The 21,113-nt window shown below is 43.7% G+C and overlaps 1 protein-coding gene across 7 annotated transcripts in view; it reads right to left on the bottom strand.

The window, feature by feature from the left end:
- The window catches only part of NRP1 (neuropilin 1), a 140,459-nt gene that overhangs the window by 23,384 nt on the left and 95,962 nt on the right, over window positions 1-21,113 (bottom strand). For 6 of the 7 annotated variants that reach the window (XM_060161065.1, XM_060161057.1, XM_060161072.1 and 3 more), the window contains exons 8-11: window positions 19,681-19,836; window positions 16,414-16,558; window positions 7,418-7,749; window positions 2,739-2,883 (exon numbers count right to left, since the gene is read on the bottom strand). In XM_060161065.1, coding sequence (XP_060017048.1) covers window positions 2,739-2,883; window positions 7,418-7,749; window positions 16,414-16,558; window positions 19,681-19,836 — 778 coding nt within the window. The remainder of the gene's footprint in view (window positions 1-2,738; window positions 2,884-7,417; window positions 7,750-16,413; window positions 16,559-19,680; window positions 19,837-21,113) is intronic. The other variant, XM_060161106.1, reaches the window with a different exon arrangement.

The following is a 21,113-nucleotide window of genomic DNA, read 5'->3' as shown; positions in this document are numbered from 1 at the left end:
AAACATAAGTGCTAGCCCCAAATAAGATGGAGACTCCGAGATGGCTGGGCTGCACATCACCCTCTTTCTCTATCTTTGGGTATCTCCTGTAGCACAAGGTACAAAGTCAGTATTTAATAAGGGCCTGTTAATCGTTTTAAGGGAGAAGAAAAACACTCCCTTTCACCAACTGTGTTAAACAGCTTTGACAACACTTTCCCTGGGTGCTGGCTCCTCGTGTGGCTCGGGGCAACTTCCCCGCCTCGGTGAGTGCCTGCAAACATCTGCAGCAAACCCCTTCACCACCATTGCTACCTCACCACAGAGTTGACACTGGCAAACTGCCACCAGGCTCAGTCTTTTCAACCATCCATTCATTCCACCTTCTAAATCAATGTCGCTTCCCAGAATCGGGGCTAAAGTCCTGCATCGGAGCAGCAGACGCCCTTTTCCAGGCAACCACATTGCTCAGCACACTGAACGAATGTGTCTGCAGGTGGTTCAGTCTGCCCATCCCTTCTTTTTCTTGGCATCTTTGCCAAAGTCCTGGCACATGGTCATTCTTGGTCTGTGTTGACAGTGACTAGATGATTCAGAGGTCCTGGGACATAACTACAGATATGGAAACAACTACCTAATAAAGAATCGGAGATAATGGCCTGCTTTTCAATAAACACATAGGAAAGCAGCTATGAATTATTCACTAGGATGGTGATTTATAGCTTAAGATTCTTTAGTGTGTAAGAAATGTTTTATGATATTTAATGTGCTCAGGAATGTAATTATATTGGGGTAGCTCAAAATACAAATAATTATGAAATCCCAAGAAGGTGATATTTAAGAGGCATCCTTCCAAACAACTCTGAGCATATGCTCAATGGATTAACATCTGGGTACCAACAATAGCCATTCTTTGCACTAACCTAGAGAAAGACCTTTATGGGGATGAAAAAGTTGGTATAAGGTTACTCGTTTATGCCCAAATTGAAGGCAGATGGGAATTCCAAGGCACAAAAGCATTAAATAGTACACTACGCAACCATCATATTTTTTCAAACATTCATCTCATTCATTATGTGAAAAAATGCAGAGGAGAGTGCAGTTCTGAGGTCAATGTGAGAAGTGAATTTGTCCTTGATATGACCTTCCTATGATAACCTAAGTCTATCTTTAAACAGACCTCACTGTACATTATATATATTATCTCATGTAAAGTTTTGTTTCTCCGCAGCAGCCTAAGAAATTCAGGCAGGGGACTTCCCTGGTGGTTTAATGGTTAGGGCTCTGTGCTTCCACTGCAGGGGGTGCGGCGGATTCAATCCCTGGTCGGGGAACTAAGATCCCTAAAGCCTCGCAGCGTGGCCAAAAAAACCCCAAAACCAAGCCAAAACAAAACAAAACAAAAAAACCAACAAAAATTCATCCAAGATAATGTCTTGACGTTTCAGCCTGTCAAATGCTGCTTCCTGCTAGTATGTGATGGTAGTCAACACTGCAGATGCCAACTTGGACCAGACATGGACCTCTGAACAACACTAAGAAGGTCATGGAATCTGTGGTCGCCGGGGTTGAGGGAGGGGGACTGCTTAATGGGTAGGGGGTTTCACTTCGGAGCGATGGAAACGTTTTGGAACTAGATAGAGGTGTCAGTTGCATAAATAATTGTCAACGTACTAAATGCCACTGAATTGTTTACTTTAAAGTGGTGGATTTTAGGGAATTCCCTGGTGGCCTAGTGGTTAGGATTCGGAGCTTTCACTGCGGGGGCCTGGGTTTGATCCCTGGTCAGGGACCATCCTACATGCCACGAGGTGCGGCCAAAATACAACAACGACAACAAAATAAAATAAAATAATTAAGGGCTTCCCTGGTGGCGCAGTGGTTGACAGTCCGCCTGCCGATGCAGGGGACGCGGGTTCGTGCCCCGTTCCGGGAGGATCCCACATGCCGCGGAGCGGCTGGGCCTGTGAGCCATGGCTGCTGAGCCTGCACGTCCAGAGCCTGTGCTCCGCAGTGGGAGAGGTCACAGCAGTGAGAGGCCCTCGTACCGCAAATAAATAAATAAATAAAATAAAAATAAAATAATTTTAAAAAATGGAGGATTTTATGTTATGTGAATTTCACAATACATCATTTAAAAAAAAAAGTCAAAGAAGACAACCCCACAGAATCTGAGGAGCGTTATGGAAACAACCTACAAAAAATTAGGATGTGAAGGCACTGTTATGGAAGACAGGGCACGGGGCCAAGTCCTGAAGGATGGGCACGGTTTCTAGGGGCAAAGCCCAGGGGCAGCAAGTGCTGGTGTGTTGGTCTACCACCTCCATCCGTGCTGAACTACTTGAGTGTAAGGTCCACGTCCTATAGACCTTTGTGTTCCTGGTGCCTCCTTTGTGTCTGGGAAAGAACTTGTACTCAGTAAACATTGTCAAATGAGAAGATAAACTAATCCCAAGCGGGTAGACAAAGGACTAGGGGAAGATCTGGGAATGATGCAGTGTGCACTTAGGGACAGGAGAAGGCTGCTTGTCTACAAGTCTTCCTGTTGAAACAGGGAGAAATGAGGGTCAGTAGCGTATCTGCTGAATAAGTCGTGCAGGGCGTCAGGTGATGAGCCTTACGGACCAGCAGGCACAAGAGACACAGGATCGCCCAGGAGAAATGGGGCAATTTGCAGCAGCACCGTCAGGGGCATAAGTGCATGATGAAGGAAATAAAACATCTGAGGAACCAGGGGGGGCTCTGGAAATCGTGCTTACCTTCCACCTCACAGCCCAGCAGCTCCATCCGTAGCCCTAGTCCGCCGTGAGTGGCTCTCTCGGGGTAGATCCTGATGAATCGCGTGGAAAGGGGTGGAAATGTCCGTAGCTCAGGTGTGTCATAGTTGTTGTTGCCTTCAAAAGACTGTGAAGTATGAAGAACACCAGGTATTAACAAAACCTCCCTTTCAGCAGAAAAGTCCTTCCTTTACGACTCTTAGCAGGGCAGAGAAATGGGCCTCATTCTACTACTTCATAAACGGCTGACATTCCTTTCCTAAATGAGAAGGGAAAAAACAATCAAACCTTCTCTAAGAAGTGACAGATGTCGTTTCTTAGAAACTCTGGAGGATACACTTCTGGAGGCTAGACCAGAAGCTGAGGATTTAATGAGACACATTTTTAAATGACAGTCTGATGTGCCTGGGAGAAGTGACACTTTTACCACTTCCTTGAAAAAGTGGAGGAAGAAAACTCAGGAAGGGAGCCTGCCATTTTTCAGAGCTTGTAACAGACACCACATTTCCAATAACGACTCCTGTCACATTCTCTTAAATGAATGGGTCCTGGTTTTGCTAAAACTCCGTCCTCTAGAAGAGCGAGGAATTCCATTCCTGGAGGAGGAGATAGTAAATTTCACGTACTTCAAGCTCTCTGTAACCAGGAACTTGGGTTATTCCAATCCATTGGAACTGCTGTTGACTTAAGCAGTACCACCAGCTGGAGGCATTTGTAGATAAAAGACTTTCTCATCTCAGGAAAGTGACAGGGTCCTGACCGCTAAGCGATGTTCTGATGCCTGGTTGCACTGCAGTGAGTTGGCACCTCTTGGTGAAGAGCATTCCTAACTCGACATCACTGTGACACGTTCAGGAGCCCGGCCGTTATTGCCCTGCTGCCACTGGATTATTCTGTTTTCCTTTTTACAGTGACAGGAAGGTCAAAATCCTTGAGTGGAATCATAAGAAAATAGAGCAATGGCTAGGTTTGTTTTCTTTTTTAAGAAATGGATAAGCCTCTCTGTATCCTCTTCTCCCAACATCATTCCTCACTCTGTCCAGAATGGGAAGAGGGGAGGGGATTAGAAAAATCAAACTGCCTTATCACTGGGAGTATCCTTTTATATATCAAGCATCATGTGATGTTCCATGTGCTTAAAATGTATTCACTCAGTTAATCCTCAAGACAACTCCAAGAGGTAGGTTCTATTATTGACCTTCTTTTACAGGCAAGGCACAGAGAGGTCAAGTAATTTGCCCATGACCTTGGGATTCAGACCTACCAGTCTTATCTGGCGCCCTTCACCACACTGCCGTTAGAAACAATCTAGTCTGATTTCCTCATTTTAATAGATGACAACACTGAAGTCTAGGACACTGAGGTCTATTCCCATGGCCACACATTCAGTTTCATTGCTTTTTCTTTAAACGGACTGTGATTTGGGCTTCCAAATCTGGTAGATCATATTGAGTGGGTGGCCATATCCAACAGGAGTGGGAACCCTGCCCAATACCTGGGTCAAAACATCACAAACCAGCCAAAGATGCCATCATTCGGTGGTGGAAATATCTAGGCCAAATGGGTGACACAAGTAAGAGAAGCTAGATTGGGAAGGTTGTGACATAACTAGAGGTTTTTTCTGAGTTCTAGAAGTAAATGAATTGACCTTTTCCAACTCAGAAAATCTTCCAGGAATCTAGAAGTACAGGGCTAATACAGACCCACCTCTCTCAATTAAAGTTTCCTTCTATCATTTTCAAGAGTAAATTCACTACCGGGGGCCTCTGCATTCTTGACAGAACTGCAGTTGCTGCCATTAATGGAGAATCTGACGTATAACGTCAGGCCCAATGAAGTGTTCTCAGTAAGATACTAATTATAGTAAAAATAGTATTACTACACATGCAAGTTCTGTGTACGTTAACATAGCTCCAACATTCTCAGGAGAAAAGCACTTATATCTACGGAGTCCCGGGCTTTTCTCCTACTTTTACCTTGAGCAAAGAATTAGCACAATGTAAATACATTATAAATGTTGTCAGTGATGAACTGGGCAGAATATTAGCAAGGAAGGGCCGTATGGAATTGGGCTAAGTTTGCTAACATAGGATTGTTTACAAAATGTCTTTGTGTCCTTTCACTAATCATGCTTTAGAAGAAGAGGGCTTGGAGTATTTAGATCTATTTGCCCCTGAAAAGTCTAGTTGATTCAAAGACTCTGGGGTACCTTGTCCATCATGCACTATTTAAGGGTAGGAAGTAAGGTGAGGGCGTAGAGGATTTTAAATCCATCAAAGTGCTGTTTTAGAACACAAAACAGTGTGCTCCCTTTACCGTATGTAAAAGGTACTTGGCATCCTCAGCAGGTAATCTTCATTTGCAAGTTAAAATATAGTATGTTTTAACTATCTTTGTGCAATTTAGAAATAAATACTGCTCCTAAATGGAAGGTTTAACCAGTTTCTTTTTTCATCTTGAAGATTTTATTCCAGGGGAAGGACATGTTAGGAATCAGAGATCAGATGCCATGTAAACAATTTAGAAACTTTTATGGTTTAAATACATAAGAACATGATAATGATGGATGAAATGTTTTAGGAAAAAGTCTAACACATTCAACCAATCTTGGAGTTTTTTGTTAAAATTGAAAGCTGTGTGCTGGCTTCTTGTGAATGCTATATGCGATGTCCTACAAAGGGAGTGATAGCTTTAGACTTGATCGCAGACGAGTGGATTGGATACTAAAGGCCAGGAAGCATAAGACGCATCCCATCCAAAGCCTATGGCAATTTGTCTCCTTTCCCTCTTAGAAACCGAGTGTTGAAGAAAGTCTCACAACAGCTCACACTGCCGTGCGACAGTGGCTCCGGGAAGTTGCTGATTTGCAGCATATTCACACTTGGTGCTAAAGCCACAGGGCTCACAACTCCTCAGAAAAGATCGCCTCTTAGGGGAACTCCAGTTTCTGATGTTTATTTTACTTTTTCTTCTACCAAAACAAGAGGGGTAGACATAAAAGGGGAAAATGAAATGGACACAAGCAAGAGAGTAGCTGCACATAGATTAAAAAAAACCCACGACACTGGAAATGTTTTAGAAACCACAAGTTAACTGGGGATGAGATGGGAGAGGAATTCTTACATTTCCGACAGCATCATCCCTCTTGGTGGCCCGCCCACTGGTGCGGAGTGCAGCCGTAGGGACAGTCTCTGCAGAGCCTCCACATCTGGGCTGAGTGGGAGCTGGCTGCGTGGCCCGGCTTTGTTTATTGTCTGCAAAGCCTTTGGCCCCAGTGACTGTATGAAGCCATATTCCCACACTCCCATTCCCTCTAATGAGCTAAAATCTTTTCATAAAAGGAGTAGGTCCTTGGCAAAGCAGGGACGGAAAGACTGGGACCGAAAGGCCAATTGTGCTAGGCGTGAGAAGTATCATCAGTTGAATACAGAACCCACATACAGTTCTGCATGCAGAACTGAACTTCTGGGGGCTCTTCCTTATTTTAATCTGAAATCAGTTTCTAGGCCATGCAGCATACTCAGGGTGTCCTTTCCTAGTTGGTGTTCTGTGCTCAGGAAATGCACATATATTTAACCAAGAGCCTTAGAAAAACATAATCACTAAAGAATACCTGTTGCGTTAAAAAAAAAAAATCATGCCACGTGTTCTGGTGAAGGTTGGAATATTTCTTTTTCACTAGATCCTCAAGGGCCAACTGCTTTTTGAAAGTTTCCAACGTATAAGAAATAGACATAAGCATTATTCATGATGGCCAAGAGTTAGAAGCAATGAACGTGTCCGTCAGTGGATGGATAGATACCCAACATGTGGTCTGTACATACGATAGAATATTATTCAGCTTTAAAAAGGAATGAAATTCGGACCCAGGTTACGACATGGATGACCCTTGAGGACATCATCCCAAGTAAAATAAGGCTAAATATTGTCTGATTCCACTTACATGAGGCTCCCGGAGTAGTCAAATGCATAGAAACAGAAAGTGGAATGGTGGTTGTCAGGAGCTGGGGGAGAGGGGGTGAAAATATTGTTTAATGGGGGCGGAGCTTGTTTTGCAAGATGAGGAAGTTCTGGAGGTGGGCTTGCACACCAGCGTGAATGTACTTAACCCTACTGAACTGTACACCTAAAAAGGTTAAGATGGCAAATTTTCTGTTATGTGTATTTCAGCACAATTATGAAACTTTTGAAAATTGTAAAGCACTACAGAATTTAAAGACTCTTTCATTCAATAAAAAAAAATTTTTTTAATTTAAAAATACACTTAAGGGATGCGTGACAGAAGGGGCCTGGGGGCGGGTGCTCACGGAAAGATTAGAGTCTGCAGAGAGATTCTGAATTCCTACCGCAGTGGCCCCCTGGACCCACCCTCACGACCTCCAGGTCCCCTGAGCCACCTGCTGTTCCCTACGGGAGAGAAAGGTGACCGGCGACGCGATTCTCAGCCGTGGAATTCCTGTCTCCCCTAGAATCTTACTGTCTCCATCACTCGCCCCCGCAGATCCCACAGCTTTCAGGAAATGAGAAGCAGCGCTTCCACAGGAAGAAGCCGGGGTCCTTGATTCAAGTCAAGGCCGTGAGGCAGGGCCCCCTCCCGGCACCGCCCCCACCTCCCGGTGCCGCCCCGCCCCCTACCGGCGCCGCCCCCGCCCGGGCCTCACCTTGGCCTTGCGCTTGCTGTCGTCCATGACCATCTTCCAGTCCGAGCCGTTGTTGCTGTACCCGATCTTGAATTTCCTCATGAACACCTTGTTCTCCCGGTGTTTGCCGCCCTGAATGATGACGCCCCGCACGATCTTCTCCTCCGCCAGGTCCACCTGAAGCCACTCGTTCACGTACGGGTGCGGGGCGGGCGGCAGTGCCCAGCCCGAGCGGCTGGTCACCAGGCGGATATTTTCAGGCATCCAGTTCCTGTCCCCTTGGTTGGATGCTGTGATCTGGGAGTCGGAAATAAGTCCGGACACCATACCCAACATTCCAGAGCAAGGATAATCTAGAAAGGGGAACGGAATAGGCGATGTAAAATGATTTTCTAGAAGTCTCCATGCTTAGAAAGAGAATCCAACATATTGAATAAAAACATGGTCTGTACGCATTCATGTAGATCTGCAAATGTCTGGATCATCTGACATTAAACCAGAGCTTCCCCGTTCCTCTTTCTACACTCCCTGCCCTACACTCACAGTCCGGTAAAGAAAATCTTTGATAAGAACATTCATTTCTTCCTTTTTTGAGTTCTTCTAAGTTTAAGGTCAAAGTATTGACGTTCGGTCCCTTTGGTATCCAGAAGTTATCTCTAGATCAAGTACAGGCCCTGCCCAATGGAGGTTCAGTTTATGCGGGGCTGGAGATGTGTAAACCAGTAATTCCAACAGCAGGAAAGTTGCCAAGACAAAAGCAAAAAGAAGATGATGAGGTGGTGAAGAGAAAGAAAGTGCTCGGCTCAGCTTGAAGAGGTAGGAGGGCCCCCTCCCGGGGGTGGGGGAAACCTTTGGATTGAGCGTTGAAGGAGGGGCCCATCCTCCCCCCAGGTGTCCTCCCCACCCCCGTTTCTAAACTGCACGAGAACTTTGCACGATCCCACTGTCAACTCAGATGTCCCAAGTCCAAACAGAAACAGTCCTTTCCCCTCGACACCAAATCCCTTTATCCAACTCTGCACTTTAATGGGTGGAATCACCACCAATCAGCTAGCTCCTGCCTAGTCATCTTGTCTTTCTGTTTTCCGTTTTCCATTCCTGTTCTGCTACCAAATCCTGTCATATTTTTGTCAAAAAAAAAAAGTCTTGCGATCTTCATTTCTTTTGGCATCGTCTTGATGCCATGGCTACATGCCAAGTGGTCTCCTGACTACCCTCTCAAACCCCAGTTTTGAATCAACAACACCCACATCGTTTTTCATAATTTTTTGTAATGTCACTCTTATGTTCAAAATCTTCCGTTGCTAAGGAAAATAAGCCAGACACAAAAGGACAAATACTGCATGATTCCACTGATATGAGGTACCTAGAAGAGTCAAATTCAAAAGGACATAAAGTAGAATGGTGGGTTCCAGAAGCTGGGGGGACGGGAGTGGAGCGTTAGTGTTTCATGGGTGTCGAGTTTCAGTTTGGGATAATGAAAAGTTCTGAAGATGGATTGTGGTGATGGTTACACAATAATGTGATTACTGAAGCAACTAAATTGTATCCTTAAAAATGGTTAGAATGGTAAACTATGTTATGTACATTTGACCACAATAAAAAAAAGAGAGATCTTTGAAAAATTTCCATGGCTCTCCATTATTTATGGGACACTATAAAAAGTCTCGATCTGGTTTTTCAACACCCTCATTTTGGCTTCCTCCTAGGTATCTAATTTTATTTCCTATTACTGACAGTAATCCATTTTCTTCCCACATACCATAGAGAGAATTCTCATCATTGCCTTTGTTCAAAATGTTCCTGCTGCCCCCTCATCCTCCTGTTGACAGAGGTGAGTTCTGCCCAGACTTTCAAACCCAGCTTAAGGCTCTTCCTGAAAACTTCTCAAATGACTCTATCCTTTATCCCGAACCCTCCCTTCTCAGAAATATGACTACCATACAGGAAGCAGCACAGAGTTTAGTATTAAGCCGTTCTCTCCATGTTTTAAGATTGGGAGTCCTGTGTTCAGAACCAGATTAGAAATTCCTCAAAGGCAATGAATGGCATCATAGATCTTTCTATATCTTCTATAGCAGCCCAAGGAGCTTCTGAGCAGGAGAGTACCCATCACTGATTAATTGATTGGTGGGTTAATAACAAAATGTTCAACACTTCAATTATTCTCTTTTCAAAATTGTACATCTCCATTGAGGACATGCCAGGAAGGAGAATCTGTTTTTCTCTGAAACAACTCCATTCTGCATAAATCAAAATTCAGCCTAAAATGTAACCATCGTGAGAGGCATGTTTCTAATACTATTAGGCTGTGTCCGTGTTACCAGCTGACCCTTAAGAATGAATTATTCAGATACTTTCCACCTGAGTTGTGCAGTTCAGATCATGCCATTTCTTTACTCAAAAATTCGGTGCAGGGTTTCCCTGGTGGCACAGTGGTTGAGAGTCCGCCTGCCAATGCAGGGGACACGGGTTCGTGCCCCGGTCCGGGAAGATCCGACATGCCGCGGAGCGGCTGGGCCCGTGAGCCATGGCCGCTGAGCCTGCGTGTCCGGAGCCTGTGCTCTGCAACAGGAGAGGCCACGACAGTGAGAGGCCCCCGTACCGCAAAAAAAAAAAAAAAAAAAAATTCGGTGCCTGCTCACCTACAAATTATGCACGTACTTCCAACCCAGTGCGCCAGGTCTTCCATACCATGGCCTTGCAAGGCCCCTCCTCCATGAAGGCTCCCTCACCTCGGTGGTGGTAGTAGTTGGGGGCTTTCTCTCATTCTGTTCCCTCCACTAAAGAATTTCCCATCATTTTGTCCTTCCTACTACCTTAAAATCTTGACCTGTTTTCAAATTTTACCTTATATATTCAATTTTTCTGATCTCTCCAACTAGACATGGTTTTCCTTTTCTGGGACTCCTCCTAGCTCTCCACCTGCATGTCTCTTATATACTGGCCATATTCAGTTCTTTGGGTTGCTATTTGCCTCCCCAGTTTTTAAGTTCTCTGAGGGAGTGAACCAAGTCATATTAAAAACTTTTCTATGACTCCTTGTGCCCTTTATTCTTGGTATTTACTCTGCAAATATTTGTTGAATGAATCAGCTTATTAACACAATAAAAGGCAGTTGTCATTTTCCCTAAGCACCCTTTCCTGTAATTCAGCCGCAGTGTTTGCTCCAGGCTGGGATCTGGAAACCAAGAATAAATTCAATGGGGATTATAAAAAGATTGACAAAAAAGATTTTACTGAGGGTCTCTGGAAGTTATAGTGTTAAAAATAGAAGTCACATTTTCGGTCACTGTGGTCACACCTGTCCGGTTCAAAACCAGCTTTTGCAAAGACAATGTTTAGCTGGTAATATATACCAGATGTTACCATTTGGAGAAAAACACAATTAACTTGAATATTGTAAGGAGGGCAGAACCTTTACCGGAAGAATGTCCCTTCTCTAGTGCAGAGCTGGCTGGGGCACAGTCCTCGCATCCACAAGCCTCGTGATGCCAGCCCACATCCTGCCAACATGGCCCTCGTGCAGTCAGAAGGGCATTCCTTCTGCAAGTCGGCCTCATCCAAGATCAAGGAAGAGGCACCTTGATTTGCCTTTGACTGAAAACCAGTGACTCACTTTTAGCCACGATTAGGAGAAAGGTTCCACTAACAATTCAAGGTTTGCATAAGCTGCCAGGATCTAGCTCTGTTCGTCCACGGTAGGCTAGCTCAGATGTGCCCTGATTAGCCTGGCTCCATCTCAGATCCTTTGGAAATAGTGTTGCTAGATTTAACGAACAAATAATCTAACAAAAACAACAACACAAGAAACAGGCTGCCAAACTAAATCGGAATTTCAAATAAACAGCAAATAATTTTTTAGTATAAGTTTGTCCCCAATATTGCATGGGACCTAACTTATACTAAAAAGTTATGCATTTATCTGCATCAAATTGAACTAGACATTCTGTATTTCACTTGGCAACCCTGTTTAGAAACCTTAAAACCAATCCTAGATGGGAGGGAGAAATGAGTTCTGTGATGGGGAATTAGGTGGTTCTTTTCTTTTTTTATTGAAATATAGCTGATGTACAACATTACATTAATTTCAGGTATACTACATAGTGATTTGACATCTGCATATATTATGAAACGATCACCATAAGTCCAGTAACCATCTGTCCCCGTACAAAGTTTTTACCATATTATTAGCCATATTCCTTATACTGTACATTACATCGCTGTGGCTTATTCATTTTACACCTGGAGGTTTGTACCTCTGAATTTCCTTCACCCTTTTCAACCCCCCACCCCCGCAACTCCTTTCCCCTCTGGCAGTGGTTATTTTCATTGATGTTATTTTCCAGTAGAATCTCTGAACTGAGCTTTAACGTGAAAACAGATATACTGGTAAACCAAATAGTTAACCAAGGAATGAGGAGGTAATAACTGCATTTGATGGGTGAAGCTGAATGAGCATAATTTAATCTTCCCTCGATGACTCAGAAGGTACCTCTGGATGTTGTAGGGCCTGAGATCATCCCTGCAAACTCTGATCAACACAGGAACACGCTGACCTGTGCAGAAGCCGCAGTTAATTAACTTCTGGTTAACGAAAAAGTCAACAGCGTTTGTGGTGTGTTCTCAGACAGCAAGGGCATTTTCACCAGTTTCCGGCTTTGCCAAAATGATGAAGCCTACCTTGGCAAAATAATGAAAATGCTCCTTTGTCAATTACCTACAAAGTAGAACCGTTTGCTCCAATTTTGTTTTCCTTATCTCTCTATATGGTGACCCACCATTGTATCCTCTGGTTATTCCAGGATTGCTGTATTTCTAAAAAATAATTTCTGAATGGAAAAATTGGTTTAAAACTTGTGGGCTCTGGAGACTTTGGATTCAAGTGATGTGTTCTCATGGTAACTTTTAATTCAACAGTTTCTTTTAAAAAAATGCAGATTGAGTTGGGGCTTGCCCACTCAAGCGGAAAGGGTAAAATTTTGCAATCCAGTCACTTGTTTATCGTAAGAAATGGATAAAACTGCAGTTCATTCATTCATTAAAAAAATAAGTGTACTGGGCACGTATTTGTTCCAGGCACACAGGACGCAAGGAAAAGAAGATAAACATGGCTCCGGCTTTCATGCATCTTCCAGACCCCCAGTGAACCTGCAGTCTTGTATTTCTTTCATTGGTCTCCACGGAGGGGACCATGGCCTCTAAAAGATGAAAATTATCTACTCCGGTAATTAAGAAGAAAACACGGAGGGCTTCCCTGGTGGCGCAGTGGTTGAGAGTCCGCCTGCCAATGCAGGGGACACAGGTTCGTGCCCCGGTCCGGGAAGATGCCGCATGCCGCGGAGCGGCTAGGTCCGTGAGCCATGGCCGCTGAGCCTGCGCATCCGGAGCCTGTGCTCCGCAACGTGAGAGGCCACAACAGTGAGAGGCCCGCGTACCGAAAACAAACAAACAAAAGCCCCAGAAAACAAAAAAAAAAAAAAAGAAGAAAACACTGATATCATTGTCTCATTAGGGGCTCTGTTTGCTGGGGCCTATTCTAGGTTCAATTTATTGAGTACCATGAACTGTTTAATTTACTGGGTACCATTTAGTGAGCATTTACTCTAAGCCAAGCGTTATAAAATCCTTTCACTTAAATCTTCATTACAGCTGAATCAAGGAGATGGAGATCTACTGACTGACAAGGAGATGGAGATAAGAGGGACTGAGGGTCTTGTCCATGGTCACTCATTCACTAAATGGACAGCCCAGAGCAAAGCCTGGATATGTCTGCACACCTTCTTTCTGTGTGACCATCGTTATGACACACTGGCCTCTCCCAAAACCTGCTTTGATCAGTTATTTGGCAGTTGTAGCGATCTTACTAGAAAGATCTTACTAGGAAGTGTCTAAAATATATTAGGGGTCGTGATTAAGACAGCAGCAGTATGCAATTTGAAAAAAATTAGCTACTTAAAGTAACTGTAAAATAGAATATGTGTGAAAATATCAAAACATGGTATTTTAGACCTCTGTTTAGATAACTAGGTCATTTAACTATTTTTAAAAATCCAGTAAATTATTTGCCTTGTTTACCTGTAAAGACTCATACGCCTAGAATTACCTTTCAGGAAAATCCTTGTGAAAATGAGAAAGGGCAGTTCAGGCTTAAACAAGGATTTTGTTTAATTAAAAGGAGAGCCAGAAATTCAGGATTCACACTAACGCATTTGGAGTCTTTATGAAGTTTACTTCTTTTTTTCTGGTACAGTGATGTGAAATTAGGTGGGAGGAATGGACCAGAAATTTCCACCCTGCCCTCAGATGGCCTTGTTTCTATGAATTTATGGGTAGTCTCTCACATTTGTAATGCTCTGAAAATGACCTAGAACTTTCATGCAACTGCTGATCAAGAATAAAGCCAAGGTGGGACTCCCCTGGTGGCGCAGTGGTTAAGAATCTGCCTGCCAACGCAGGGGACACCTGGTCCAGGAAGATCCCACATGCCATGGAGCAGCTAAGTCCGTGTGCTACAACTACTGAGCCTGCGCTCTAGAGCCTGCGAGCCACAACTACTGAGCCTGCGTGCCGCAACTACTGAAGCCCGTGTGCCTAGAGCCTGTGCTCCATAACAAGAGAAGCCACTGCAATGAGAATTCTGTGCACCACAATGAAGAGCAGCCCCCGCTCACCACAGCTAGAGAAAGCCAGCGCACAGCAACGAAGACCCAACGCAGCCAAAAATAAATAAATAAAAAATAAATAAAAAAAAAAGGAATAAAGCCCTTTTGTCCCTCCAAGCCCTTCTCCACCCAATTCCTGCCTCTAAGGACTTGAACTTTCTAAATGCTTAGATCCTAAAACAATAAACAAGTCTGTCTCTAGGATGGAAATAAATAAAATTTGGGGAAGAAATCAAAAGTCAGTTTTCACTTTCCAAAACGAACTGTACTGTAAACAAATGTTTTTTTTTTTTTTCCTCCTTCATTAGCTCTTTTTCAAATTGCTTGTAATTTCATGGAAAACTGCCCAGGTGATCTTTTTTTTTCCTTCAAAAGTCAATAGTTTCCTTCTCTAAAAACAATTATACTTAAGAGGATAAAAATAAAAACAATAGTGTTGGCATTCATGCAATGAGAAGTTAAACGCCCTTAATATGTATACTAACGTTATATGAAGGATAGTTCACAGATTTTTTAAAAAATAAATTTATTTATTTATTTTTGGCTGCGTTGGGTCTTCGTTGCTGTGCTCGGGCTTTCTCTAGCTGCTAGATATGGGATCTTCCCAGACCAGGGCTCGAACCCCTGTCCCCTGCATTGGCAGGCGGATTCTTAACCACTGCACCACCAGGGAAGTCCCAGTTCTCAGATCTTTAAACATTGTTCACTTTTAATTACTTTTTGGTGAATCAGTTACTGATTCTGTCTTTGAAGTTTTAAGCTTACTATGGAGGTTACACTGTACTTTTTTTTTTTAATGAAAAATTTGCAGTGTATTTACTTAAATGGAAAGGAATTCTAATGTGACTGCTACTTACTTCAGAATACACAGTGGTTGTACAAGAAGATCAATGGACAAGTAAGAGCAGTACTGGTCGCCATAGAAACACAGTGAGAATAACAGGACCTTCTTTTACTCCCTGCTCGGTACCTGCCTATCTTTTTCGCCACTTAATCGCCCAGTACCTCATCTTCGCCTCTCAAGTGGATATAATCCACCTACTTGTTCCAAATTTAACAGAGACTTTTAAAGTTCTTTTAATGTCAGAAGAAACAAACTCAAAAACGAGAAATACTGACAAATTGATTTCTAATGTTAGCATATTCATTCAACAAAAGATAGACATATATTGAGCCAAAACCTAGGAGAAAGTTGTCAGGGCAGTTAAGTGAGTAAAAGGAGAAATTCTGGTAAATTAAACTCCTCCTGAACAGCTACAGCTGATGAGGCCACCTCTAGACCTCAAAATTAAAAAGACAGGTAAGTCAGACAGAGAAAGGGAAATATTGTATGATATTGCTTATATGTAGGATCTAAAAAGAAATGATACAAATGAACGTATTTACAAAACAGAAACGGACTCACAGACTTAGAGAATGAACTTATGGTTACCGGCAGGGAAGGGTGGAGGGAAGAGAAAGTTAGGGAGTTTGGAATTGACATGTACACGCTGCTATATTTAAAAAGGATAAGCAACAAGGACCTACTGTATAGCACAGGGAACTCTCCTCACTGTTAAGTGGCAGGCTGGATGGGAGGGGAGTCTGGGAGAGAATGGATACATGTATATGTATGGTTGAGTTGCTTTGGCTGAAACTATCATAACATTGTTAACTGGATATACTCCAGTGTAAAATAAAAAGTTAAAAAACAAAACAAAAACAAGTAAGATGCAGGGATATAATATATAGCACAGGAATATAACCAATCTTTTGTAATAACTTTAAATGGAGTATAATCTACAAAAATATCAAATCACTATGATGTACACCTCAAACTAATATAACATTGTAAATCAACTATGTTTCAATTAAAAAATATATATGTAAATTAGAAGAAAAAGTAAAAAGACAAAGCAGGTGAAGAACATTTCACGCAACAGTTATTTATTGTAAATCTACTAAGTAGCAGTCAGTGTGCCAAGTACCGAGGAGACAGAGGATGACGGGGAAGGTACCTGCCTTCTTGGAGCTTTACCTGCCTTCCTGGAGCTTGCCGTCTAGTGGAAAAGCACCACTTAGTAAATACCCACCACACGTCAGGCTGTGTAAATGCTTCGTATCCACTAGCTGATCCGTTATCACAACAACCCTGTTTTCCAGGTGAGATAACTAAGGCTTTGAAAGGTCATAAACTGCCCAAAGAAATAAGCCAGCGAGTAAGTACAAGGAGGCTTTGAACTCACTTTTGTCTAAATCCAAAGCGTATGCTCTTAACTATCAAATGAAAATGACCGACCCCATTTACACCAAATGACTCTCCCAATATTTAAAAGTTTACATAAATCAAACCCAGGTGATCTTCAATCTTACCTGTTATCTTGCAGCCATAGACTTCAAATCTCATAGATATACCAGTTTCCCAAGTCATAGGTTTCATTCGGACAAATCGAGTTATCAGGGGTTTGGGGAAAACTCCAATCACAACATCTGTGGGGTTGGTGTTTCCCTGAAAGATCTAGATGGAAAAAGGAAGGGCCCTTTAATAGCAGACATTTTGGATTGTCTGAAAACAAATCCAGAAATATGTTTTCACCAGTGCTTGTCAAATTATTTACAATTTCCTCACTGTTTACCATGGTTGAGGTAGTGTTAATAATTTGTCATGTTATTTTTCCAAATAATGGCAATCAGAAAGAATTGTGTCTAATATAGAATGTTGTCCTAATCATCTATTCAATTTTCTGAAAGGACAGCGCCTCCAAAGGTACTATTATAAGGATAGCATTTGTTATAGAATACTATGCTATTATCTAAAAAAGTGGGAAAATTATTAACATTATCAGAAGGACTTACAGAATACTGTAGACAATTCTTGGGAACTCTCACTATTGTACTTTCCCAGGAACCCCTCAAAGGAGTGCTTTTTGAGTTCAATGTAGGGTCTGACTTTTTGAAAATTCTAGGTTATGTTCAGCAGGAGGTCAGGGAGCTTCCTCCCTTTTAACTTCATTTCTTGATGGAAGATCTTATCCCTGACGTTTATGAAAGACTTTAATCTTTTTCAGTTATTGGTAAAATTATGTGTTAGTGGTCAAAATCAAAACTGAGTTATAAATGATATGTAATGGAGAATCAGTTTTCCCAGGGCTTCTGTTTCTAGTTTCAAAAATGAGTCATTTTATTCTAAGAAAGATGAGGCATGTAACTGCAGATGTGATGAGTGCCAGTCATGAACCGGTTTCCCACAAGTGTCTGTCGGAGGCACTCAGCCTGGGCACGGCGCCACGGCAGTGTCCTCCAGTGAGATCTCTGAGGAACGGGGACTGTCTGCCACGTGGAACCCCCTGGCACTCGACCAGTCTCAGATGGGACTGAAAGCCTCCACTCCCCTGGATTTTACTCCAGCTCTGGGTGGGGAGAGCTGTGTGAAAGCACCATGTCTCAGTCACAGGTCTTGTGTAGCTAGAGCATCCCTGGGCCATCAGAGGTGCACAGACTCCCACCCACCTTCCCAGATGAGTCCTAGGAGGAGGAGGAGGAGGAGGAGGAGGAGGAGGAGGAGGAGGAGGACCACCGTTCCCCTGGGAGAAGGGGCTTAGGAGAGTCAGCCTGGAGTTCTGACTCCATTTAGCCCATGAGGCCTGCTCCATGGGAGGTGGTCAAATGCTTTACTACGTCGGCTGTTAGCCGGATCCCTCTCCTGAGATGATTTAATATCAAATTTATCCCAGCCTGTGACAGCCTTTAGATTTCTGTCTTACTTCAGCAAATCTCTCTCGGAAACAATCTGTGTGGAAGCATTTTTGTGTGACGATGAATAATGGGGACATGCCTGAAGGAGCAGAGCTTCCCAAATCAGTGTTTCAAGGGCCAGTGGATCCACCTCAGGGAGGGACCACAGTCTGGTTCACCCTGAAGGCATTTTATATTTGCTGAAAACCAGGTAAGGACACACATGCCACCAACAGAAAGAGGGCTGCTGGAATGCTGGTGGTCGAAGGCCGCTGTTGCTGAGGTACATAAGCCAACTCTCTCTGAGGAAAGCAGGGCAGGGGGTGTGCCTGAAAGGCCCCAAAGTAGTGAAAGGCAGGTGGGCGACGAGAGCTGGACTCCGGGTGGATGTGGGGATTTCATTCGGGTTCAGTGAAAGGGTGCAGACACATGCCAGGTCTTTGCTGACCCTTTATTCTTTCTGCCTCCTACTCTGGAAGGCCCTCTGTGTGCCAAGGTGACCCAGATCATGGACCAGGAGTGAGCTGTGTGCATGTCAGATGCCCCTATGGCCCTCGTGTGCTCCCCACACCCATATCCGGGCCACGCAGACCACTGCGGACCATGGCTGAGAAGCGTGTCTTGGAGAGACAGTGCTCATTGATTAAAGAGATGGCCTGAAAGCTGGGGTCAGCCCTCCCTACTCTCTCCAGGTTCTTCTGTATGTTGCTGTGTCCTTGGCATTAGTGTTTTCTCGTTTGTTTGAAACTAAAGCATGCCTTCAAAAAACGACTCCAAAACAAGAATAAGTCATTACACTCAGGGTCAAAATTTACTCACTAGATCTCCACCAATGATGACTATGGGGGTTTTTCTTCCCCAGATGGAGGACCTATTCCACATCCGCTAGGGCTAGACAGCGGCCTTGCGCTGGTCTGTTCACAGAGCAGCTGCATCCCTGTGTCTTCGGCCTTCCCGCCTGCCCTAAGGGACAGCGAGGGCTTTGCAGCTAATCAAAGCGTATCTATAGGCCTCTCACTTCACACCCAGGAGGCTTTTCTCAGTTTCAGACCCAGAAGGAGAAAATCAAGGCCAGGGATGCCCCAGATGGAGACAAGGACATGGTAATTGGTCTCTTCCCAAACCCAGGATTCCAGGTTACCTGGATCTTTGCTACTATCCTCACCAATTCTGTGCATTTCACTCGGCCTCCAGGGCAAGCTTTTAATTTTGGGGAGACAGCAAGCATGAGTTCTCCAAAATCTTTTGATTAGTAAATCAGAGCAAGTACAACTTCAAATAAACAGCAGGCTGAGAAAAACATCTCAGTTCCAAATAATTCAGAGCACAGTGCCCGGGGCGCAGGGCGTAGTGTGGCCTCCTCGACAGCAAAGTAGTGAGGAGGTGGCGTGTGGCTCGTGGGATCTGAGGGGACACCTGTAGTTCTGCTCATGCGCACGGAAGCAGCCAAACACACTTGTAAATTAGTTTGTGAGCCACAGAGGGTAGATAAAAAGGAGTCTTCCAAAACCAGCCCATTACAGAGAGGAAGAAAGGATCAATCTATGAAAGAGAATGAGGAAAGGCAGGCAGAAAGACGAAACAAAACAACTCCAGAGGTTCTAAGAGGACGGTGTTTATCCTGTGCATAGTCTGTGTCCCCGAGGGAGGTTTAAAGTGATTCTTGAGTTTGACTTAATTTGGCCGGTATTGACTTTTCTTGGAAACATCCATATAATTTCCTTTTGGCTTCTGGATCTGGGAACATGAGACCCCTTGGTCAGATTTAAACCTCTAATTGCACTTTTCATTTTAAATCAATTCGAAAATAAACCAGGCAAGACAGCAAGCTCCCAAACAAACAAGTGAAAATTGATCATCCACTTCAAAGACCCGATTGCTGGGGGAGGTGGAAGGGAAACTTACAACAGGTTTATTTCCTTCTTTTATGGTGATCCAGTCTTCCCCGTTGGAGCTAATGTCTATTCTGTATGTCTTGACGTAGTATTTCTTCTTGGTTTCCTTTGAAATAGCTCCCTGTGTCCCGACAGCAGTGACAAAGCGCAGAAGGCCCAGGTCTACCTACAAGACAATACCAGCCTTGTCAGTTGCCCATCCTTGTACGTCCGGAATGTGGAGCATCTTTTCCTGTGGGTACCATGGTGTAGTTTTCATCCACCTGGGATCAACAAACCCTAATTCCATCGGCACCAACAACCCCAAGAAAGCCTCCAATATGATAAGACAGCAGCTGCCCTAGGTTGGCAATGGCCAAAAAAGAGACCTTTCTCATCGTTGCCACCAAGATTGCTTGATCCTTGGTACAAAAGAGAAAACTGGGTTCAATATTGTGTTACTGTATTTTCTAAGAGATTCACAATACTTTCTAAACAGCATGTTAATAGATGTCATTTTACAAATAGAAAATCAAGACAAACAAGATAAGCTCACATACTGGATACGGAGAGGCCTGGACTAGAACTTGAGTCTAACATGATCCCACTTCCCATCCCTCTGCAGCATCCTACCTCTTTCCAAACAGAATGTGGATCAGAACGATCCTGACTCTGAAAGTACTTGTGTGTACTGCGGGTTGAGAAACGGGCCACGGATTTATAATCTGGAATGGAGTCGAGGGAAGGAGGGCAAAGTTAGGATTTTTGATCCATCTAAATTTCTTCCTTTGCCGTATCTCTCCTTGTAGTTCAGCTTGAGAGGCAGAAGGATTCCCAGGCATCAATCTGGGAAGGAACGATGCCTCTGTGGGACAACAGCTAGGACTTGACAAGCTTCCACTGGTGAGTTTCCAGGGGAGATGTTCCTCAGCGCAATGGCCTTACCTTCATCCCTCACTAGACTTTCTCACACCCCTGACGGCTGGGCCACCTGGAGGGCACCACAGTAGTGATGACCAGAGGGTGACCAAAGCCCGAGGTCCCTGATTGCATCCCAGAGGTCTGCAGTGGCTTGAGTTGTTCCCATGGCCCTGTGATGTGAATGGGAAGGACAGAGATCAGGCCCTCAATGTTCCAGTACCGGCTCTGCCTTGAATTTGCTCTATAGGGCCTCTGACAAGTCACTTCATCTTTAGGCTTCTAGTTCTTCATTTGTAAAATGAACGAGTTGGACCAGATAACCCGGAAGACCCCTTCCCTCTCCAACTTCCTAGGACTCCATGCTTTCAGAAAAGTGAAATAGGTATTTTTTCTTTAACTTTCCTTATTTCCATTGTTAATAACCAAGAATCATCTTAAAACAAAAATCATTACCAGTTTCTCTATATTAGAAATATTTTCCTTTTATGAATACATTTGATTATTCCTATAAAATTGTTTTCCTCTACTATGTCCTCTATTTAT

This window comes from Lagenorhynchus albirostris, chromosome 1 (genome assembly GCF_949774975.1).
Source record: "Lagenorhynchus albirostris chromosome 1, mLagAlb1.1, whole genome shotgun sequence".
NCBI classification, from domain to species: domain Eukaryota; kingdom Metazoa; phylum Chordata; class Mammalia; order Artiodactyla; family Delphinidae; genus Lagenorhynchus; species Lagenorhynchus albirostris.
Note: the sequence above shows the minus strand (reverse complement) of the source record. Positions and strands in the feature narration are given on the sequence as shown.